Source organism: Alligator mississippiensis, chromosome 5 (assembly GCF_030867095.1).
Source record: "Alligator mississippiensis isolate rAllMis1 chromosome 5, rAllMis1, whole genome shotgun sequence".
Classification (NCBI taxonomy): domain Eukaryota; kingdom Metazoa; phylum Chordata; order Crocodylia; family Alligatoridae; genus Alligator; species Alligator mississippiensis.
Genome location: NC_081828.1, coordinates 4,442,259 through 4,467,063, shown reverse-complemented (window position 1 = coordinate 4,467,063; position 24,805 = coordinate 4,442,259). Strand labels below are relative to the sequence as shown.

The 24,805-nt window shown below is 46.6% G+C and overlaps 1 protein-coding gene across 1 annotated transcript; it reads right to left on the bottom strand.

Moving 5' to 3' along the window:
• Positions 1-535: 535 nt before the first annotated feature.
• On the bottom strand, positions 536-24,041 carry LOC102571305 (cytochrome P450 4B1). Its single transcript, XM_014598669.3, has 12 exons — positions 23,677-24,041; positions 22,904-23,045; positions 18,630-18,674; positions 17,452-17,579; positions 11,885-12,009; positions 10,181-10,332; positions 8,837-8,943; positions 5,311-5,501; positions 3,998-4,131; positions 2,466-2,530; positions 1,745-1,827; positions 536-877 (listed from the first exon to the last, which is right to left on the bottom strand). The coding sequence occupies exons 1-12, from the start codon at positions 23,854-23,856 to the stop codon at positions 709-711; spliced, it is 1,521 nt and encodes a 506-aa protein (XP_014454155.2). The 5' UTR covers positions 23,857-24,041; the 3' UTR covers positions 536-708.
• Positions 24,042-24,805: the final 764 nt, after the last annotated feature.

Genomic DNA, 24,805 nt, shown 5'->3' with positions numbered 1-24,805 from the left:
GGGAACTCTCAGGGCTGCTTCAGCAGTCCAGCTGGCACAAGGGGTAGTGTCCCCAGGTACCAGTTGGCTGGGCCCCAGAAGCTCTTGAAAGCGAGTAGCCCTGAGCTATTTGCCGGGGCAGATTTTTACACTGCTGGGGACAGCACAGGTGCTGGCCCTGGGCTCTAGCTCCCCCTGGCGGAAGATCTGGGAGAAGCCAGGCAGGATTATTTTGCCCCCAGTGGCACAATTTGCTCCACAACAAAGTGCATGTCTGATCACGTGCACTTAGGCAAAAAGCCCTGGCTCAAATTTGCACCTCTTCATTTGAGCTGCTGCAAGTGCACGTGCTTGCATGTGTGGACACACCCATAAGGAGCAAATTTGCTCCCCATGGGTGCATGTGTAGATATGCTCTCAGGGAAAGCTTACTGCGCAGTATTTAACTGTGCAGTAAGCTTTCTGCACATTCATTGTACATGTAGATGCACCCTCTGTCAAGAAAATAACTCGCATAATAGGCGATGTTAAAGACCAAACTAGGTTGCTTTAAAGATTCTGTTTTGCAGGATCTTTTCAAAAGGCTTTATTTTCATTTTGATTTAGAAGAATATTAATAGTAATAAAAAGCAAAATTGAAGACTTTCCTGAAAAACAGAAATTCTCTTCCACGCCCAGCTCAGATCAACCTCCGTTCTGTATCACACTCCAGGGCAGCCAATGTACATGTCAGTAAAGTTTCCTCAGGTGCAGATAAATCCCATTTTTGGAGCGTAGGATGATCTGAGGTATTTTGATGGGCGGTTTCTCTGGATCAGGTGAGAGTTCGAAGCGAAGCAGAGTCAGGACAAGAGCCACTTTCATCTCGTTCATGGCAAACTGCTGCCCAATGCAGTTCCTGAGCAGAGAGGACAATTGGTTTCACATGTGAAGATGTAAAAGCTTGCAAGACCTTAGCACCTATCATGCTAAGCTGAAAATCTGTTAAAAGCAACATGATAACAATATTTATAGCAACTGAAGGTCACCTGAGCCCAACTGAATGGTGGTAAAGTTGGCTGGAAACCAGAAATTCTGTTCCGCAAAAAGTTGATCATTTTGATTTTTTTTCCCTATTCCAAATAAGGTGAGAAGTTGGACAGTCAACTGCCCAGTAAACTGTGGGAGGTGATGGAGTTATGTCTTGTGTTGTGTCACATTGACGGTAGTTTTATTAAGAGGCTAGATTATGGGCTTGCGTAGGATCTTTGGTTAGGGATGATCCTGCCTCAGGCAGGGGCTGGACTAGATGACCTATGAAAGTCCCTTTTAGCTCGACTTCTTTACAATTTCTATGAGTCAGAGGAGCAACTGCCCAGGTTACTGAGCAAGGGCTATTGTAGGGCTGAAGACTAAGGCTAGATGCTAATCCAGCTCAAAGACACCTAAAAAAAAGATGTACATTGCATTCAAAGACTTTTCAGAATTCAATCCTGGTCAGCAGCTACAATTTTGCTTAGAGGCCTGACTTCTAGTGTTTGCATCTGGAAAAGTAGTTCAGATCTCTCTCTCGTTTTAAATGCAAAAGCTGAATACTCGGGAACAGACACGCATCTAGGGAACTCTTACAGGGATCACAGGAGAGAGGTAACACAAAACCTGGTGTCTTGAAATGAATGGCAAAATCCATGGTTTTCAGTGACCCCAAGATGGCATTGTTATTGATTGTGGCCTGGAGAAGAGACTTAACTAAACTGGCTGAGAGATTTGGATATAGATACTCCACCTGGGCCCAGCTGCGAAAGGCAGGAAAGCGTAGGGATGGCGGCTAGCTGAGTTTTCTGGCAAGAACCGTGAAGGGTCAAAGACCTGCAAAAAATTGACAAAAACACTCAGTTCGAGAAGTGTGCTTAGGCAACAAGAGCAAAACTTGACTCTCAGATTTCTGGCCTAGTTTATGTCTTTAAAATAAAGACATAGAGCAATGTGCCCCCATGGTTTAGGAAACATCACACTTTTCACATCTCAGACTGTCTCCATAGATAACCTCCCCTATGAATATATGGCTTCCAGCTTCAAGAACAGAAAGATGATCCTAGGAAGATGATCCTCAATAAATACCAGCAGTGGTGAGCATGGTCTAAAAAACTATGGGAAGAATAAGGTGATTTAACATTATTTTGGATTTAGGAGCTGGTCCACTGCATGGCTATACTTGTCTCTCTCTGCATATCTAAAATAATCGTGTTGACACCAAGTTTATTTTTGTCTGAGTCACTCACTACCCAAAAGTCTGAAGAAGTCCTTTGAAATCTAGAGTTCACTGGCTATTTCTTGGTGCAATTAAATAGATGTCAGCCATATACTTCCCAAAAAAGAATACACCTCTCCCCAGTAAGCTTTGTGCCTACCTACATCTACCATTCATCCAGCAAGGATGCGTAAGGAACGATGCCCTATATCCAAAACCAGCTTCTTAATCTCAAGTAGCATCTAAAGGGAAGTACCTCTGGATTGTCCCAGACTGTGGGGTTTCTGTGAAGACCAAAAATAGTCAGCGAGACCAGACAGCCTGTTTGAAACAAGAAAAAGAAATAATTCATTATAAAATGTGGGGAGGGGGGATGCCAAAGACTCAACTGTCCATGTAGACATAGGGAGCCCCATATAATTAAACTGGTGATGCATTTCATTTTTAATGCTGTTCTCAACAGCTGTCTATGTGTTTTGAGTGTTACCAAGAAAAGTTGAATTAGTTAGGTTTAAATTTGGTGAGAAGAAATTAAGGGAAGATGTGATGGCAGCTTTTGAATATTTGATAGGTTGCCATAAAGCAAGTAGAGAGGATAAAGTTACCCCTGGCCACAGCAGGCTGAATGTGAGGCAATAAGTTTAAATTATAGAAAAGCACATTTAGATGAAACCTCAGGAAAAATGTTGTAGCTCTAAGACAACAGAAACAGATGCCTCGGGAAGCTGTGGAGTTCTTCCTTATGAAAGGTTATCCAGATAATCATCGGCTTGGGAAAGTTTAAGAACAGCAATTCATGCATCTACACAGGGGTTGGACTACATAGCCCTTAAGGTCCCTTCTAATCCTGTGACCTTATTACTCTGTAACAGGACCCCATCAAGAAAATATCTCATCCTCTACTGACTGAGAGAGGAGAATATTCCTCACTGACCAGTTTCTACCTAAGTACTTGTCACACTTTTCACCATTAAGGAAATGCAAAAAGACACTGAAGACACAGCAGATGCTTCCTCAGCCAGAAGAAAGGTGTTCGTACCCAAAAGCTTGCAAATAAGAATTTTTCCAACTATTTAGCTGGTTTAATAAAAGATATCAGATTTACCCAAAGAACCTTGTCCGCCTGTCCTTAGACCACGGGTGGGCAAAATGCGGCCCACAGGCCATATGCGGCCCACCAGGATATTCTATCCAGCCCGTGGAGACCCCTAAAAAATTTAGAAAATTAATATTTATCTGCCCCTGGCTGCCTGTCATGCGGCCCTTGATGGGTTGCCAAAACTGAGTAAGTGGCCCTCCACCCAAAATAATTGCCTGCCCTGCCTTAGACCAATACAGCTACAACGTATATCCCCAACAGACACCAAAGGACTGCAAGGGCCCGTCTAGAAGTTGGTGTCATGTTCTTACTAATGCAATTATTTTGTATGGTACATTCCCAAGTTGCTTCCCCTGCCTAGTTTTTAAGTTTTCACTACCGTTGAAGACTGTGAACAGCCTTTAGATTGCACTGCCAAGAATTTGGTCTCTTGGGGGCGGGGGCAGGGGAGGGGGGGTAGTATTTAGTTTGAACTCTATAATTACCTATTAATGCTAAAAATAGTGCTAATGTCTCGCTGAAGGACACCTCTACCCCATTTTGGTTTTTCTTGGTAAAATATTTTCAGTGAAAGACCAAATCAAAAACAATATAGGAACATCACCAGCACAGATACAGTGCATTATTGCACTATCATGATGCCTCAAATGGCCTTGTTAGAGTTCATGGAGCATGCAGCATCCACAGACCTTTTGGTAAGGACCGTCCATCATCAAATTTGACAGGAGTGCTGAGTTTTCGGCCCACTTGTAGTACTGGAGGGTAAAGACGAAGGCTCTCCTTGATGCACATGGTGGTGTAAGTCATCTTCCCAAGGTCTTCCCTGAAAGGAACCGAAGGCAGAGAGTGGGGACACCTGGCAGCTGCTAATGTACTGCTCCAGTTTGCTAAGGAGATTCATCCTTGGGCTAAGCTGTGACCTGCAATATTGGATACTCAGAAGGTGAAATGTGTGTCCCACAGCTAGAGCAGATAAGAGACAGGGAAGTCTCAGTGTATCAGCCAAGGCAAGGGTTGAGTGAAGGCACTTCTTATGCAATGCACAGATTTTACTGGAGAAAGGGACCACATCTGCAGACTACATCCCTGGAGCATAATCCCTTGCTTTGGAATGAGCTAAAAGAGGGAAAAGGTGTTTAGAATAGAAACGTTTCGAGCAGCTTTGCTTTATTGCATCATCATAGAATTTAAGGAGAAAATGGATCATTAAATGCTCTTGCACCAACCATCTCTGAACCGTGGGCCATAAAGTTCATCTCATTACCTCTATATTGCACCTAACAGCTTTCATTAAGACGAGTCTTCCAAAGTGGCAATTGGGTTGTATTGGAGCAGTCAAATGCAGTCAAATGCAATTGGTTTGTGTGGGATTGAGTTTTAATGAAATTGTGGTCAGTGTATGACTGTCTTCTCCAAATCATCATGCCCCTCTTTGCCAGAGTCACCACCTGCAAATTTTATAAATGGTGATTTTATATTTACTTCTGTAGCATCGATGGGCTCATTAAACTTCCTTAGATTGATCCCTGCAGAAGCCCTCCAGGGGTAACTCCGATAACTCCCTGCTGGCATCTAATTACTATTAGAAGCAAGAAGGCAATAGCAACAATTTCTGGCAAAGTGGGCCCCCGCTCAGCATTTGTAATACTGCACAAAGGGTCTATTCTTGATCATGGATAGTCTTTGCTTGTGGAGTGCTATAGCGTCCAATGCTAATGTATGTACACTGGCCAAACCCCCAGTTGGATCAAACTTGCAAAGCACCAAAGGCATTCATCTCAAAGGTGGTTCAGAGTATCTCCTCCAGCATCAAAGAAATGATAAGGGAACAGTTCTGGCTTGTGTTAGTCTTAATGTGGAATAAGAAATACCTGGAAGTGCAGTCACAGCCCATAGTCTGGCTGCAACATCCCATATGGGAAATTGCATACTACTACTTTTGCAGGAAATTATCTTGACAAGGTTGGGAGAAACTAGAGGAAAAAAGTACCCAAGATCTCACCACTGAACTGTGTCCCGGTCTCCTAGGATCTCCTGGATCTCTTCCCTGCATCTCCGCTGGTGCTCAGGGTGCGTGGCCATGCAGTAGAGGAGCCAGGAGATCCCGCTGGCTGTGGTATCATGACCTTCAAACATGAATGTGTCCACCTCGGCACGTAGGTCCTCATCGGATAATCCATTTCCATTTTCATCCTATAAGCAAACAAGGGCTCAGCTGAAGGTTTAGATTCATAGATTCATAGATGCTAGGGTCAGAAGGGACCTCAATAGATCATTGAGTCCAACCCCCTGCATAGGCAGGAAAGAGTGCTGGGTCTAGATGACCCCAGCTAGATGCTCATCTAACCTCCTCTTGAAGACCCCCAGGGTAGGGGAGAGCACCACCTCCCTTGGGAGCCCGTTCCAGACCTTGGCCACTCGAACTGTGAAGAAGTTCTTCCTAATGTCCAGTCTAAATCTGCTCTCTGCTAGCTTGTGGCCATTATTTCTTGTAACCCCTGAGGGCGCCTTGGTGCATAAATCCTCACCAATTCCCTTCTGTGCCCCCGTGATGAACTTATAGGCAGCCACAAGGTCGCCTCTCAACCTTCTCTTGCGGAGGCTGAAAAGGTCCAGTTTCTCTAGTCTCCCCTCGTAGGGCTTGGTCTGCAGGCCCTTAACCATACGAATGCCCTTCTCTGGACCCTCTCCAGGTTATCCGCATCCCTCTTGAAGTGCGGCGCCCAGAATTGCACACAGTACTCCAACTGCAGTCTGACCAACGCCCGATAGAGGGGAAGTATCACCTCCTTGGACCTATTCGTCATGCATCTGCTGATGCACAATAAAGTGCCATTAGCTTTTCTGATGGCTTCGTCACACTGCCGACTCATGTTCATCTTGGAGTCCACTAGGACTCCCAGATCCCTTTCCACCTCTGTGCCACCCAGCAGGTCATTCCCTAGGCTGTAGGTGTGCTGGACATTTTTCCTCCCTAGGTGCAGCACTTTGCATTTCTCCTTGTTGAACTGCATCCTGTTGTTTTCTGCCCACTTGTCCAACCTATCCAGGTCTGCCTGCAGCTGTTCCCTGCCCTCCGGCGTGTCCACTTGTCCCCACACTTTTGTGTCATCTGCAAACTTGAACAGAGTACACTTCACTCCCTCGTCCAAGTCACTGATGAAGACATTAAAGAGTATCGGTCCAAGGACCGAGCCCTGCTGGACCCCACTGCCCACACCCTTCCAGGTCGAGACCGACCCATCCACCACGACTCTCTGGGTGCGACCCTCTAGCCAATTCGCCACCCACCGGACTGTGTAGTCATCCACGTCACAGCCTCTTAACTTGTTCACTAGTATGGGGTGGGATACCGTATCGAAGGCCTTCCTGAAGTCTAAGTATACAACATCCACCCCTCCTCCTGTCTCCAGGTGTTTCATAACCTGGTCATAAAAAGAGACTATATTGGTCAGGCACGATCTGCCTGCCATGAACCCGTGCTGGTTTCCCCTCAGCATAATTTGTCCTGTCGGGCTCTTGCAAATGTGAGCCTTGATAATTTTTTCAAAGACTTTGCCAAGGATGGAGGTGAGACTGACTGGCCTATAGTTGCCTGGGTCCTCCTTCCTGCCACTCTTGAAAATGGGGATCACATTGGCCCTTTTCCAGTCCTCCAGGACTTGGCCCGTGCGCCACGAGCATTCAAATATTCCCACCAGTGTCTCTGCAATGACATCGGCCAGTGCCTTCAGTATCCTCAGATGAAGCTCATCCGGGCCTGCCGACTTAAAGGCATCCAGATCCTCCAAGTGACTCTGCGCCATCTCAGGATCTACGCATGGCAGTCTGGCGCCTTGCTGCTGCCTCTCTACAATCCCAGTGAGAGACTTGTTGTGCCCCTCACTTAGGAACACTGAGGCAAGGAACTTGTGGAGGAGTTCAGCCTTGTCCCCCCTGTCTGTCACCAATTGCTTCTGCCCATTTAGCAGAGGTCCTATTCCTCCCTGGGCCTTCCTTTTACTCCCTATATATCTAAAAAACAAATTTTTGTTATCCTTTACTTGGGATGCCATCCTCAGCTCCATGGTAGCTTTGGCTTAGAGTCTCTCCCAGAAAGGTGCTGTGAGGCTTCCTGCTGCTCAGAGCTCAGGCAGCAAATATTTTACAGAGGAAGGCCTGCGGGTTAATTACTGTGGGACAGATCTTCCCTCCTGAGGACAATCCTTGTCCATGGGGAAATCCTGTGCAGCATCCAGACACAAGTGCATGCCTAGTTGTCCCAAGCAAACAAGGAATCCATCAGAGGTCTGTTTGAGCAGAAGAAAACCATACTGCAGTTTCCTCAGAGTATAAGCATCAAACATTTTAAAGAGGAAGTCTTAGAGGTTTAACTACTCTGGAACAGAACTTCTCTCCAACAGGAGCAGGACCATAAGGAGTCCCCTCTCTTCCTATGTACAACAGAGGGACCATAGAACAGGGGCTGCGAGCTGTCCACATCCCCTTGAAAACAAGGAGCTTCCAATGGGTTGCACAGCAGCAAGTCATGCATCTCTCATCCCCTTTCACCAGCCCATGGAGAGGCCATGCCAAGCCAAGGGAATGACATTGGACCCCTTAAGAGGGTATAGTAGCAGGTGAACTAGTGCTCTGTGGAGTTTTGGTGGTAATGTCTCTTTCCTTCGAAACATTGCCCAACCTGCCTGGCCCTGTGACAACCCTACAGGGATCTGCTCTATGGCTTTTCATCCTCAGGCAGCGGAAACCAAGATCGTTTTTTGTTGTACTACAATGGGGGGTTATGGAGGGGAGAGAGAGGGAAAGAGGGTGTACATGTGTATCCACACAAGAGCACAGGGGTGACGTGGGGGACAATCCCTTCCTGTGACAATTTCAACTTTTTTCACCCTGATTTGGAATGAAAATCATGGGAAGGGATTTCCGTTCTCAGACTTGCTCTCTTAATTATATCCGTTTTCCTTCACTCCCTAAATAAACATTTCCAGCTGCACATACTGTAGGGAAAAGACACAGGACTCTGTCTGGCCAGAGGGGCTACAGGAATGAGGATCTAGTAGTCGTGTAGCTTTAGCCATAGAGGTGTGGCTTGGCGCATTGCAAACTTCAGCAGGCCCAGGATTATATATCTGACTCCACTTCTGTGCAGTATACTCTAGGTCAGCGGTTCCCAACCTCGGGTCATGACCCAAATGAGGGTCACGGGGGCAATGCCAGCGGTGCCGCACACAAAGGACAAACCAAACTGAGTGCCAGGAGTTCTCCCATCCCCGTCCCTGGCCTGCCACCGCACTATGCTCCCAACAGCGGGTCATGCAAAAGAAGGTTGCAAACCATTGCTCTAGGTCAAGAAAATGCATCTGTGGATGGATGACGAATCGGGCCAATTCATCTTAACCTTATCTCTGCAGGAAATACAACATTAGGAAGCTACTCTCCACAATGCCCAGCTCTTTTATTGTGATACCATTTGGAAATGTTCATTTTACTCGGCTCCAATAGATCAAATGAATTTTTGCAATGCTGACCTTAGCACAGAGCAGAATATCCAGGAAGTCCAGATGCCTCTTCTTCAGGATCTCCTCCAGCACTCGCTCATCCTTGAGGGCCTCCTTCCTTTCTCTGATCACTTTATCTACAACAGGCAAAGATGAAGTTGAAGAGACATGTTTGCCTTTTGATTTCCTGGAACCCACTGGATACCCCAATGGGCCAGAACTGGAATTCTTTCTACTTCATGGGGACCCTGAAGTGATAGGAGTCTCTCTAAATGTTTTTCACAGCATTTAAGTAACCCAGGCAGCAACAGAGCCACTTCACCTCATTCTTATTCTAATTTACCCCCTTTTCTTTAGCAAGTCGTCAGTGAGTCAGTCCTGACTGCGGTGACCGCCTTAATTATCTGCACATATTCATAATAGTGCAAAGTAACTCTCTGCCTGCTGGATGTTTGCAACCTCTGTTCGGCCAAATTTTGTTGCGTGTCTGCTATCTGCATCTTCTGATGTTGTGTTGCTTTGTCATGCTTTTTAATTAGCACATTGGCAGAGAGGAGGTGGTGAGCAACATAGGACATACCATGATGCTAACACTTTTGACAAAGAAATGTTTTTTGGAGCCAGATGTGTTCCTGGGTGTCTGAGACCTGTCTAAATGCCCATAAATAACCAATAATCCTCCCCCAGAGGAGATTCAGAAGGAATCCTTGAAAACAAGGAGCTTCCAATGGGTTGCACAGCACAAAAACCAATTCCACTTTGGCCCATTTAAAACCAATAATCCCTTTCCTGGAGGAAAACAATTAATAAAGAGATGGTCAGATACTTCACCCAAGCTATGAGTTCATCTTATTAATTTTCATAGCATTTGTATCATTATGTCCTTTGGCTCGAGTGACTGGCCAAAATTCAGGGTCTTGTAGGAAGAGAAATTGGTAATGGAATTGGGTCTCGTTTAATGCAAATGTATTTAAAAGAATGTAGATACCCTTAAATATTTAATTTTCTTTTTTTCCCCTCTCTCCTCCTTTTGGTTTTTAGGATTTTGATGTTAATGTCCAGAGTTTGTATAAATATGCCAATAAAGTGCTTTCATGGAGCACTTTGTCAATCTAGGCTCTGAGTCAAGCTGATCTATTTTTTTCCAACATGCATCACTTAAGGAAATAATCTTGACACCCAAATAGTGCTGCCAGTCACCTCCATTAAACCCCAGGTGGGGTAAAATACAAGATAGGAGCATCACCAGCACAGATACAGTGCATTATTGCACTATCCCAATGCCTCGAGTGGCCTTGTTAAAGTTCATGGAGGATGCAGAGTGGCCTTGCACACATCTGGAACCAGATAGGGGCTGAGGATACTGGGAAGTACCTGTATGGAGGTGGGCTAATTTGCAGGCCTTATTGAAATGACGTCCTTGAGAACTGAGCCAGTAAATGAGATCGTTGTGATGCAGAGGATTCTGGATTCTCTTATACACCATGTGGCTGAGATTGAGGATCGCTTGGATGTACATATTGTCACTGCAAGCAGAGTCAAAAAGATGATGGGTAGAGATTAGTCAGGGTGTATAACGGCAGTGAGAGAAATGGTAATTTTACAAGAGGACAAGCATGGGAAGAAACGTACCTAGCCTTGTAGCAACTCAAATGAGTTATCAAATCATAGAAAATGAGGGTGGGAAGGGACCTCCGAGGGTCACATCTAGTTCAATCCCTTATTCAAAGCAGGACCAGCCCCAACTGGTCATCATCCCAGACAAGGCGTTGTCTACCCGAGTCTTAAAAACTTCCAAAGATGGAGACTCTACAACCTCTCTGGGTAACCTGTTCAGTGTTTTACTACCCTCCTAGTGAGAAGGTTTTCCCTAATATCCAACCTCAACTTCCCATGATGCAACTGGAGCCCATTGCTCCTTGTCCTGTCATCTGCCCCCACTGAGATCAGTCCAGCTCCATCCTCTTTGCAGCCCCTCCTGCAGGGAGTTGAAGGCTGCTATTCAATCCCCCTCGGTCTTCTCTTCTCCAGACTAAATCAACCCAGTTCCCTCAGCCTCTCCTCACCAGTCACGTGCTCCAGCCTCCAAACCATTTTCATTGGCCTCCACTAGAGTCTCTCCAATGTGTCTATATCCTTTCTGTAGTGGGGAGCTAAAAACTGGACACAGGACTCCAAAAGTGACCTCCCCAGTGCAGAATAGAGGGGAAGAATCACTGCCCTCGATCTGCTGGCAGCGCTCCTACCGATGCAGCCCAGGATGCCGGTCACCTTGGCACCATGGGCACACTGCTGGCTCATCTCCACCTTCACCTTCTTGTCCACTGTTACCCCCAGGTCCTTTTCTGCAGAGCTGCTGCTTAGCCAGTCACCCCCAGCCTGCACCGGTGCAGGGGATTGCTCCCTCCTAAGTGCAGGACTTTGCACTTGTCTTTATTGACACTCATGAGATTTCTTTTGGTTTAATCCTGTAATTTGTCTAGGTCTCTCTGAATCTTAGCCCTACCCTTATGCAGAATCTTAACCCTATCCTACCCTTATGCAGAATACCAGCCAGGGAGACGCTCCAAAGAAAGTACTTCAGTCTTCCCTGTGAAATGTTTTGAATCCCACTGCTATGCCATGGCTTACAGCTAATGCCAAGTGTTTGAGAAGCACTTATCATCCCTGTAAGTACTGTGTGGAGTGTTCTTGGATTTTTTTCTCCATGGCAATTAGCAGCAATGATGTCACTTTGCTTACCAACCCCTAAAAAAACCCACTTATCTATCATAGGAATTATTGACACTGCTTTAGTCAGTTCTGTAAATAATGTGGCTTTGGCTCTTTTAAATCCTGAGTCAGGCTGCCAGTGGTGGCGAAATGAGCCTAAAATCAACAGCATGATCTGGATGCTCCCCTACTCTCTGGACTTGCAGACCTGGAGAAGTAGTAGGTGCCCAGTGTCTCTCGTGATTTGTCTCAGGGTCCAGTAACATCTCCCAGTAGTGCTGTCCCCCATTTCTAATCATATCACACTGAATCACAGCTCATCCAGGGCCAGCAAAATGTTGCTTCAGGACAGGAAGTGCAACGAACCTGTCGGTCTGGCAGTTGCTCTGGTAACTGAAGGCGCATTTCATGATGCTATCTAGAGTCATCAAGGTGATGTGCTGGAAGATCTCCACTGACTTGTCCTGTGTGGTCAGCTGCTCCCACTTGTCCTAGTGGGGCAGACAGTGAAATGAGGATGCAGAGATTTTCATGGGAGTAAAGAAGTCTTGGTAGATACCTTTAAATTGGAGTTCATTCCCTCTTATTATATATAACTTCTCATTCCCACATTTCCCACTGACCTCTCTTGAGGGGGCTTGGTCTGGCTGTTTGTCTTCTCTCTGGAAAGTAGAGCACAGCCCAGAGATAAAATCTGCCCTAGGTAGAGGGCTAGACCAGGCATACATCAATTAATTAGCTCCAGGCCAAAATGACATCAGGATTAACCATCTTCTTCTGTGTTTAAGTATAGCATGTAGACCAATAAAGCCACACCCAGGGTTGAAGTCCATGTGCCATCATGATGTGAGTGATAAATAATAACAGCTTGCTTTCACAAGCAGGACAGTAAGAACCTCCATTTCTCATGCTGGTCTTTACAGCGTATGGCCCCTCCACAAAGCTTGTAGGACAGCCAAGGCATAGGGAAGGACAGCCAAGGGGTAGGGTAGGACAGCCTTCTGTGGTGCCACCAGTGCAAGAGAAGCCAAATGAGTTATGCTTGGCTTTTGTAGCAAGCTTTGTCCAGACCCATAATGGGGTGCAAGAAGTCTCTCTGGGTGCATCTATACATGCCTCTTTTACATGGACTTAGCCTAAAATCACCATTTTTAAGGCAAATTAAGGACATGCATCTACATGCGTGCACCCTTAATGTGCCTTAAAAATGGTGATTTAAGGCTATGGGACCCTAAATTTGCATTATCAAATGTAGGCATCAATAGCTAAGTTGCATTAGCACACATGTAGACACACTAAAGTGTATTAACATGGCGTGTCAATGGATACACATTGCGATGATGTGCATTAGCACATCTGCATGTGCGCTAATGCAACTTAGGTATTCATGCCTAAATTTAATGTGCCTGAATGTACATTAGCATGTCCATGTGTACAGGTGCATCTAAATTGCCTTAATGCACCTTAAGCAAAGGAGCGTTAAGTTTAGGCGCACATAAATACACGTGTAGACAATGTCTCCTCTCTCTCTCTTCTTGTCTGTGTTGCAGATACCAGTTGCAATGAGACTGGCCATTACGAGCTGTGACTTCTGCACCCATCTGCATGAATAGCAAGCATCCTGTACCAGGCCATCACTACCTCCATTATAATTCAAGTGAAGCCAAATGAGATGTCAAAAATACAGCCAGACTGTAATTGCAGAAATGTAGGTGGCGTTTGCAAATTGCTTGTGTTTTGTCATGTCCTTGGTATTATATACCACCACACTAGTAGGAAATTCATAGAGACTTTGGGAATATACTTTGTACCACCCTATCCTGTTGTGCTGGCTGATCTGCGACTCCAGATTCTTTGCTCTGATCTTATCTCAAGGTCACATTAAGGATGAATTCCAGCAATTCTCTGGCAGAAAGCCTGTTGACTTCAACGGGAGGGTTTGGTTTCATAAAGAATGGAATGAGTAAACTTTAGGAGCTGGCCTGTAGCCTCATGAGGATTTGTAGCTAAGGAAACATGAGGAATATAGGATGGTGGTGGATTCAAGGGGCGCATACAGGAAGCTCAGCTGCACCCTTGCCAAAGAGGGAGAGGATTCCTCATGGGAACACAACTCCAGAGCCCCCAGACAGTCTCTGTGGCTGCTGTATTGTCCTTCTGTCTCCCTTTCAGTCTGTCCCTCTCATTTTGTGCACAGGCACTTCTCCATGGACCCCCAAAAGTTTCCTGTCTCTCACATGATTTCATATATATAAGCGATAGATTTTCATTCTTTGAGACACCCGGCCCCTTGCTGGGTAGATTTCTAGACACACACTGGAGTTATAGCAATTTGAGAGGTGCTAGGAGGGATTTCCCTTGCATTCAACTTATCCAGTGAAACTATGTCATAAACCACCTCTGTTCCATGGGAAGTGAACCTAAAATGCAATAATCTATCTAAGGCAAGTGGGTCTTCTCTTCCAGATTGGCTGATCTCATACAGTGTGCTTTAAACTAGCTTCACCAGGGGATGGAGCCATGGGGGGACATGAGGACACGTCCCAGCCAAGACAGGTGATGAGCACAAGAAATACCCAGGTAAGTGACAGGGGTCCAGATAGTCCTGGGATCAGGCGTGGTGGTACATGCACGCATAGGAGGCCTTAAATGCCTCTACACTAATGCTCGTAGTATGGGGAACAAGCAGAAGGAACTTGCCCTCCTGCCAGCTAACACAAACCCGGACATAGTGGGGCTCACTAAAACCTGGTGGGATTCAACCCATGATTGGGCGATAAACATCAAGGGCTACAGACTGTCCAGGCAGGATAGAATGGGGAGGAAAGGCGGGGGTGTGGCGCTCTGCATCAAAGAGCAATACACATCCTCAATAAACAGCACTGGGTCAGAGGAGGGGCAGACTGAAGTGCTCTGGGTGAGAATACAAGAGGGTCATGGGGAAAGGGACTTAACGGTGGGTGTCTACTATTGACCACCCAACCAGGGGGAAGAGCTGGACTGGGAATTCTTGGGTCAGCTTGTGGAGGCAGTTAAATCAAGGGACATGGTCATCATGGGTGACCTAAACTACCCAGACATCTGCTGGGAGGAGCAGTCAGCCAAGTCTGATCACTCATGTAGGTTCCTAGCTGAGCTACAGGACCTCCACTTATCCCAGGAGGCGCACAGTCCCACCAGGGGAAATGCCTTGCTGGACCTGGTGCTGGCCACAAGTGCCAACCTCGTGAAGGGACTGTGGGTTATCGACTACCTGAGCAATAGCAATCATCACCTACTGGAATTCACCATCCAGTGCAGGATGTCAAAGTCCTGCAGCAAGGCAGCAGCCCTTGACTTCAGGAGGGCATATTTCAGTGAGTTAAGAAGATTAGTCGGGGAGGCACTGAGGTCCCAGAGGGTATGGGAGCTGAGAGTCCAAGATGAGTGGTCGTGCCTTAAGGAGACGATCCTCCAAGCCCAAAGGGTAACAGTCCCAATGTGAATCAAAGGGGGCAAGAGTGCTCAGAAGCCCCCATGGCTCACCAAAGGCATTCAGGAATGTCTGAAAGCTAAAAAGGAGGCATACACCCAGTGGAAGGGAGGGGCCATCACCCAGGAGGATTATACCTCCATTGCTCGAGACTGTAGGGGGGCTGTTAGGAAGCCTAAGGTAGAGACAGAACTAGGTCTAGTGACCGGGATCAAAAATAACAAAAAGTCCTTTTTTAAATACATAAGGAGTAAAAATAAGGCACCAGGTAATGTGGGGCCCCTGGAGGGCACACTTGGCATTCTGGTGGTTGCACCAGATGATAAAGCTGACCTCTTTAACAAATTCTTTGCCTCCATTTTTCTGAGCAGAGGCTGAGACATCCCCCCCACCGAGATTCCAGACAGACTCAGGAGAGACTCCTCCAGGCCTTGGGTCAGAGAAGACCTAGTTAGGGATCTTCTGGTGGGGCTGGATGTGTTTAAATCAGAAGGTCCAGGTGATCTCCACCCCAGGGTGCTGAGGGAATTGGCAGAAGTCATTGTGGGACCCCTGGCACGGCTTTACGAGCACTCATGGTGCTCTGGCCAAGTGCCAGAGGACTGGAAAAGAGCCAATGTGGTCCCCATTTTCAAAAAAGGGAGGAAGAAAGACCCAGGACACTATAGGCCCATTAGTCTTGCCTCAGTCCTGGGGAATTTGAGAGAATTATCCAGGAGCACATCTGGGAGGGACCAGCAGGGGAAATTATGCTTAAGAACAACCAACATGGGTTCATTAGGGGTAGGTCCTGTCAGACCAACCTGGTGGCCTTCTATGACCAGATCACAAAATGCTTAGACGCAGGGGTAGCAGCGGATGTAGTTCTGGACTTCAGGAAGGCCTTCAACACTGTCTCTCACCCCATTCTCATTAAAAAGCTAGGCGACTGTGGCACACAGTCAGATGGGTCACAAATTGGCTAGAGGGCCACACCCAGAGAGTAGTGGTGGATGGGTCATTTTCGACCTAGAGGGCTGTGGGCAGTGGGGTCCCGCAGGGCTCGGTCCTCGGGCCTGCACTGTTCAACATCTTCATCAGCGACTTGGACAAGGGGGTAAAAAGCACCCTGCTCAAATTTGCTGGTGACACTAAGATGTGGGAGGATGTGGGCACGCTAGAAGGGAGGAATAGGCTGCAACTAGATCTGGACAGGTACAGGGGTGGGCGGATGAGAGCAGGATGGGGTTCAACACTGACAAGTGCAAGGTGCTGCACCTGGGGAGGAAGAGCCAGCAGCAGACCTACAGGCTGGGGAACTCCCTTCTCGTCAAAGCAGAGGCAAAAAAGGATCTTGGAGTCATTATCGATTCCAAAATGAACATGGGCCGACAGTGTGGGGACACGGTCAGGAAGGCCAACCACACCTTGTCGTGCATCCACAGATGCATCTCGAGCAGGTCCAAGGTGGTGATCCTCCTCCTCGATGCAGCACTGGTCAGACCACAGCTGGAGTATTGCGTCCAGTTCTGGGCGCCGCACTTCAGGAGGGATGTGGACAGCATGGAGAGGGTCCAGAGGAGGGCCACTCACATGGTCAGGGGGCAGCAGGGCAGACTCTATGAGGGGAGGTGACGGAACCTGAACCTGTTCAGCCTCCACAAGAGAAGACTGAGAGGGGATCCGGTGGCCATCTATAAACTTACCAGGTTGGGTCCTGAGGGGAACGGGAGAGTCCCTGTTCCCCCGAGCACTACCAGAAGTAACTAGGTATAATGGCCACAAGTTGATTGAAAGTAGACTCAGGCTGGACATCAGGAGGCGCTACTTCACTGTCAGGGCGGCTAGGATCCGGAACCAACTTCCAAGGGAAGTGGTGCTCGCTCCTACCCTGGGGGTCTTCAAAAGGAGGCTGGATGAACACCTTGCTGGGGTCGTTTAACCCCAGCATCCTTTCCTGCCCATGCCAGGGGGTCGGACTAGATAATCTGCTCAGGTCCCTTCCGACCCTTCCAACTATGAAACTATGAAACTATCCCTGAATGAAATGGGATGAACTGCTGTGCTTTAGGTGCCTCTTACTCTGTTTTAGGCATCTACTTCATCCCAGTCGCCAAGGACCAGCTTCCTACATAGTAAATCTCCATCTTCGCACATCAGCGTAGCTGCTTTGTCCATCCAGATCCTGAGACCCCTTGGATTCAAATCTGTGTGTCACGAGAGGCCGAGAGATAGCTGGAAGGCCTGTGTTTAGGGACAACAGCCTTCTAAACGATCTTGGTGAGAAGACAGAGGTAGCAACGCTTCTCTTCTGCTCACCTTCCTGCACTATTACAATGCTGGGACCTGACCAGCAGGCCTGGAAAGAACAATTTCAAATTATTTTAAATCATTCTAAACTATTGGGCAAATATTACACTATTAAATGAGAAGGGAGCAGGCAGATGCTTGAAGTCGTGTCAGAACCAAGAGCAATTCCTACCAACATCTCTTGGACAGAGTCTGCCATTAGGGTCACGTAAGGTTTCAAGACATCATAGTGAAACCCAGGTGTCAGCAGCCTCCGATGCTGGAACCATCTGGACCCATCTAAAATCAGCAATCCTTGTCCTGGGGAGAATCACAATGCACAAGAGTTAGTTAGGTCACTGGCTGGTGAGAGAGGAGTTTGCCTTAGATGCATTATATCTAAGGAATATATATAGGGGCTGGACCTGATGATCTCATGAGGTCCCTGCCAACGCCTACGAAATCTCTGAAATATCACTCAAAGTTCTTCATTTCCTAGAAAACCATATTTTTCCTGTGCAAAATTGCAAATGGAAAAAAAAATCTTTGAAATATCACTAAGCTAGTCTGTATTGTCCTTGGGTAAGTTTTAAGTACACATTTTGAAAGGAAACGAAGTGTTCATTCATTTAGACTTAAACCTCTATTTTATTTCAGCTGAAATAAAATAAAACACAACAGGCAGACAAGGTTTTTTGGGTCAATGCGATATCTCTTATTAGACCAACTAAAGGGTTGGAAAAATTGTTTTTTGGAAGTTTTCGGGCACAAACACCCTTGCAAAGAACAATTTTTCCAACTTTTTAGTTGGTCTAATAAAAGATATCACATTTATCCAAAGAACTTATCTGCCTATGTCCTCAGACCATCATGGCTACAACCAACCACTCTAAAACACAATGGCATTTGAAGCAACAAAATAAAACAAAAATAAGAATTCCCCATATTTCAGCATTTGACATTTCACCAGGAAAAAAAAAATCAATGTGCAAAATCCTGCATTTTAAAATAAGATCAAATGCTGATATCCCTTTCCTTGCCCTCCTTTCATCCCCAAATAGCTGTGCATTGAGTCTGGGTAAGGATATTCATTCAGGGCTAAGACTGAACTCAGATCGGATCTGTTTTGTGAAATTGTATCATGTAAAATAGTTCTATACATAATGCATTTAAGTTCCATGAGTCAACCTGAACTCTGAGCTCTCCGCTTTCCTGTACATCATTGACATCCTTCCAGTCGTGTGTGTATTTTTGCAACTAAACTATTGAATGGTGTTGTGTGTATGACACAAGAAGCAAAGGTTTGTTTCTTTAAGGATTTTCACAACCTGTTACACAAGGCCAATGAGAAGTAAGCACAACCGTACATACCAATCCATGGAAGTAGAAAGTTGTAAGTCTCGAGAGCCTTAGGATCTGTGGAATTCAACACACACAAAAAATATGGAAAAATCATACAGAAGTGAATGCAGCACTAATCAGGGTAAGTCACCTGTTACATTCTGGCCCCATGTTAGTACAGCAATAATTGAAAGCACATCTGGGTTTTGGTCAAGTTATTGTTAGTAGCAATATCTATTTTGGGAGTGACAATCTCCCTGCAGGAAAAATCGTTATGTTCATATTAAGGGCTTCATTTATAAATTTACAGGTGATTAGGACAAGAGTTGAATTTATTGCACACAGTAATAAATTGGAAATAGGTCCTCGAGATTGTTATAAGCAACTTGGTGCCCAATTAGACTCTTTTATAACAATTATCCAGCCATTTCTTAAAAGCTTGTTATTAGGGTTGTCAATTAATTGCCATTAATGTGTGTGATTAATGCAAGAACTAACTAATGCGTTAAATGTTTTAACACATTAATCACACATGTGGTTTTGGAGCCTGTTCCCAGGCTGCCCTGCCCCACTGCCTTCACCACCGCTTCCGGGCCACCCAGCCAGGTAGCAGTGGCAGTGCAGAGGAGCCGTAGGGCAGCCCGCAGGCTCTGGGTGACTGCAGCAGGAAGCAGGGGAAAGGGGAACGTACCCACACACCCATGCATCCACAATCCCCATCCGGGGCCCTAGCAGCCGGGCTGGCAACATCACAGGGTTCAGGAAGATGGTTCAGGATGCAGTAGGGTTGCCTGGCATCCTCGGACTTGGGGTGGGCCAGGACTTCCTGGGACCCACTGACTATGTAAGCAGGGAAGTTCAGGCCCATGCCAGGGCCAGGGTGGGGTAAACCCACCACCGCTGCAGCCATACTCAGGCAGGGGGCATGCCCCAGGCCTGGGGCAGCTCCACAGAGACCCTGCTCAGATTGGGCATCCTGCCAGGGTGTGCAGGGGTCCCCCTCCCTGGGCTCCAGACCCCTCTGTGGGCCACCCCTCTCCTCAGGCTCCAAGCCTCACACGCACACCCACAGCCCCCTGACACCTTCATATATCCCCCCCACACACACACACACACACACCCCATACCCACTTGGGGAGCTTGAGGAATAAACAGGAGGAACTTGTCCTCCTGCTAAATGCAAATAACTATGAAGTCATAGGGATAATGGAGACCTGGTGGGACTCCACCGATGACTGGGCCACGGGTATAGATGGCGATACCCTGTGTAGGAGGGATCGAGTGAACAAAAGAAGTGAGGGTGTAGCTCTCTATGTCAAGGAAAGCTACGCATCCCTGCAAGCCAACATTGGCACACATGGTGGATGACTTGAGGCCCTCTGGGTTAAAATCCATGGGGAACATGACACAGGGAATACTATGGTGGGTGTCTACAACAGATCCCCTACCCAGGGTCAAGACCTTGACCAGGAGTTTGCTAGGGAACTGACTAAGGCCGTGTGCTCCTGGTGTATGGTTGTCATGGGAGACTTTAACTACCCAGACATCTCATGGGAGGAGGGCTCGGCCAAATCCAAGTGGTCACAAAACTTTCTCTCATGCGTAGATGACCTCTATTTGATGCAGGAAGTCTACGGGCCGACAAGAGGTAAAGCACTTCTCGACCTGATACTGGCAACTGGGGACGACCTAATCAGTGACCTATGGATCGAAGGGAAGCTGGGTGACAGTGACCATGAGCTGATCACCTTCACCATTTGTTGTAAGTAGATCTGGCAAACTACAGGCCCATCAGCCTGACCTCTGTCCTAGGCAAGGTCTTGGAAAAGATTATCAAAGAGGCTATCCTTAACAGACTAGCTGACGGCAATATCCTGAGGGATACCCAGCATGGGTTTGTTGCGGGTAGGTCTTGCTTGACCAATCTCATTTTCTTTTACGTCCAGGTGACCGATCACCTGGACAAGGGAAAGGAGATTGATGTTGTATATCTTGACTTTAAAAAGCCTTCGATCTAGTATCCCATGATCACCTCTTGGCAAAACTGGCTAACTGCAACCTCGACCTCACCACGATCCGCTGGCTGAAGAACTGACTCTGTGGTAGGACCCCGAGGGTGGTGGTTGATGGAAGTCAGTCGTCGTGGTGCCCTGTGAGCAGTGGGGTCCCTCAAGGCTCTGTCCTAGGGCTTATACTATTTAACATCTTCATCAATGATGTGGACATTGGTGTCAGGAGCAGGCTGGCCAAGTTCACTGATGACACCAAACTCTGGGGTAAAGCATCCACACCTGAAGAGAGGAGGGCAATCCAGGCAGACCTGGACAGGCTCAGCAAATGGGTGGACGAGAATCTGATGGTGTTCAACACCGAAAAATGCAAGGTTCTCCACCTTGGGAGGAAAAATCTGCAGCATGCTTATAGGCTCGACAGTGCTATGCTGGTTAGCATTACAGTTGAAAGGGACTTGGGGGTCATGATTGACCACAAGATATACATGAACCTTCAATGTGATGCTGCAGCTAGTAAAGCAAGCAAAACGCTGGCTTGCATTCATAGATGCTTCTCAAGCAAATCCCGGGACGTCATTCTCCCATTGTACTCAGCCCTGGTGAGGCTGCAGCTGGAGTACTGCGTCCAGTTTTGGGCCCCACAATTAAAAAAGGATGTGGAGAAGCTTGAGAGAGTCCAGAGAAGAGCCACGTGCATGATCAGAGGTCAGGAGAACAGGCCTTATGAAGAGAGGCTGAGAGCCCTGGGGCTCTTTAGCCTGGAAAAGCGCAGGCTCAGGGGTGATCTGGTGGCCACCTATAAGTTTATCAGGGGTGTCCACCAGGATCTGGGGGGAACATCTGTTCACCAGAGCACCTCTAAGGATGACAAGATCAAACAGTCAGAAACTCCTCTGAGACCATTCAGGCTGCACGTAAGGAAGAACTTCTTTACTGTCCGAGCCCCCAAGGTTTGGAATAGACTGCCATCGGAGGTGGTTCAAGCACCCTCTTTGAACGCCTCCAAGAGAAATTTGGATGTCTTTCTTGCTGGGATCCTATGACCCAAGCTGACTTCCTGCCCCTGGACAGGGGGCTGGACTCGATGATCCTCTGGGGTCCCTTCCAGGTTGAACGTCTATGAATCTATGAAATCATCAAAGCAGTGCTAACAATTCTTTATATAGAGACTATGTTCTTTTCATGCATTCATCCATCACCATACTGCAGCCTAACAGGCACTGACCAAATAAAGTTATGGTTTTTATCTAAATATAGAAGTTTTCATTGGGACTGGCTTTTCTTGCTTCTGCCCACTCAGTCTAGCTCTCCTTCTTTGTTATCTGATTCACTCATGACTTAAAGCCAGATAGGAGAGAAAGAAACAATTTCTGAACAATTGCTTCCCTAATGAGTAAACTTGGTAGTGGCTAACACACACGCTCTGTGTAGGCAGTGCAGTACCTGGACTCCTAGTAGCCCCGGAGGGAACTTTTAGTATCTGGCCCCTTCACCAGGGATTATTTTTTTGTTGCAAAAGTCTTGATCACATCTGTGGTATCAATGTCTTTAAATAGTTCTCTTTCAATGGATAACATTGCCAGTCCCATATATGCACAATATTAAAACTATTTTTTGCAATTGTAATGTTTTTTTTTTCTATTTTTGGGGCCCCGTTCCTGTCTGGGCCCCAGGCGGCCACCTGGTTCGCCCCTGCCTGTGTCTGGGTCTGTGTGTAGGCTGGCTGTGAAAGCAGAGTGGTCCTTCCCACTCAAATCAGGTTAATTTGGGTATAGATAAAGCACACAAGATAAAGTGAAGATGTCCTGCTGAGAACTTCAAGTTGACATTTTTGGAGAGTGGAAAAATCTGCAGTGAAATGGATATTAAGGGTCACATTTTCAGACTGACCTTAAACAGAGCTCTGTTCTTCCTTTGCCAAAACTGCAAATATAGAAGGTTAAAAGTCCTTTATATTAGGAGCCAAATCCGAAGCCAACATAAATAATAAGTGCAACTATGTGGACTATATGCCGCTTGTTAAATATGCACACGAAAAGGGATCGTTCCTAATTTAAACAAGGACATTTTGCTTTTATAACACAAACACAAATCTGATTCTGCAGAAGCAGGAGAAGAATGGGGATCTATATGAATAAATTCTTTTAGGTTCACCTCGAAAGAAAAATCTGTTGTTTTTTGGGGGGGAGGTGGTAGGGGAACCACTTTGTAGTCATATAACTCATACCTCTTTATGGATTTGTGTTGGGGAAAGGTCACGTGATACTCGCTCAGAAAACGCAGGGCCCTTACCTCCTCTGCTAAAGACAGACTTTGCGTAGTCAGGGTGGTTGATCTGCAAGAAGCCCAAGAAAGGCCCAAACCAGAGTTGGTGACAGTTCGGGTATTTCTGTCCCCAGGATTCTGTGGTGTCCAGTTCTTGCTCTTGCTGAAGCTGCATCATTAATTAAAGGGAGGCAGAGTTAAAAACAGATGCTTAGTGACATGTTTGCATTCTCACAATAGTTTTGCTGAAGTAGTTTGTTTTCTATGATTCTACAATATCTTGGTGTTTTTACTACACCAAATATGCCCTTTCCCATAATAAAGACACTTGGGTCCTCTTTGAGAAATTCCTTTGTATTGTCTAAGACAAGCTGCTGTCAACGTGTGATAAAAAGAGCTGGGAGGCCTTCAAGGCAGCTCTTTGTGTTCTGCGTCATGGGCTGGTATATCAACAGTGGGCAAAAATGTCTTTGTGGGCTACAGACCACACACCCAGCATCTGAATGGCCTTTTCCTGAGGGTTCATAGGAGAAAGAAAAGCTCCATTTTCATTGTGGAGAACCAGTCTCTACCCGTCCCAAAAAGCTGATTCATATTGGCTGTGGCCCACATGCATCAAGCTGATGGGTCTTTTGTTACAGAGAAAACAAGAAGCAAATCAATATACGTGCTTTCCTGTAACAGCTCGATGCCCCTCTCCACCACCACTGCCTTCTGGCTGCTGCTCTGACCCTCGGGCTGTGAGCTGAGCAAAGTCTCAGATCCTAAGCAAACACATGCACTCCACAGTGTACACTCACCAGTTTGACGTGACCATACAGCCAATGTGTGGGTGCACCGGGAAAGCTGCCTAAGGCCTTTTCAATCTCCTGCTTCCTCCAATACATTTGAATAATTTTCAGCAGCAAGCAGGTCAGGCACAGTGCTGCAACCAGGGGGAACATCTGGAAGACATCTCTGGACAGCCAAGAAGAGCTCATCCTGTGGTTTCAATGTTGCTGTGCCTGGTGACTAGTCCCGAATAAGCAGCCCCACCCATTCTGCCCTCTGTACTGTGTTATCTGTTCCAGGTCAAGTCCACTCCCACATGTTGTTCCTCATTACAAGGACCTATCTGTAGCTGCTTCCTAAGGGTGTTCCTGTCCTTATGCAATGGAAATAGCCGTGGGTGCTGTTTGTTGTCTCTCTTGTCTGTTGTTGCTTCTGAGCTGCAGTGCTTAGATTTTGTATCTGTGCATAGGTGGGGGTGTAAATGTCTCGGGGATATACACAGAACTGTTACCGTGCAAGAAAATCTCCCTGTAACATGTGCAGTTCTGCATGACACACCAAATCCTGTGGGCTGGCTCCTCTTATGAAGCTGATTTATGCCAACTGAGCTGGTTGCAGCCAGCTGAAACTTGGCACCTGTGCTCCTACTTCATGAGATAATAATCAAAACACTCAAATCTATCCGGCCTGGGATTTCAGCCATGCTCCATGACAACTTCAGTGCAATTAAAAGCAATGGGTGTCCTTAATGACTTAAATATGCTACTGAATTAGATGCTCACCACACTGTGCCCTGAACGGCTTATGTTCAGTTCAAGGAATCAGAACTTGTGGTAGAGATGATATCTTTTATTAGACCAACTTGATTTTTGCAAAAAAACTATTCTTTATGTTCATGTTAGAAGTTTTATTGTGCTCTTTCTTCAGCCTCAGGTTTTCAGAGAGCCACCGGTTTTGGGATGCAACGGTGAATTCTTGAAGGTCAGATGCTTTCATGGTGGGGCAAAACAGAGGTTTTCACAAGTACAGAGGGATTCATTAAGGTTTTTAGGGCCAGGGGAGGAGTGAGGCTGTCTCAAGAGGATGAAACCAGCTTATAAAATCAACTCTTCATGAAAGGTAAAAGATTTATCATGTGGCCAAACCATTGGATATCTC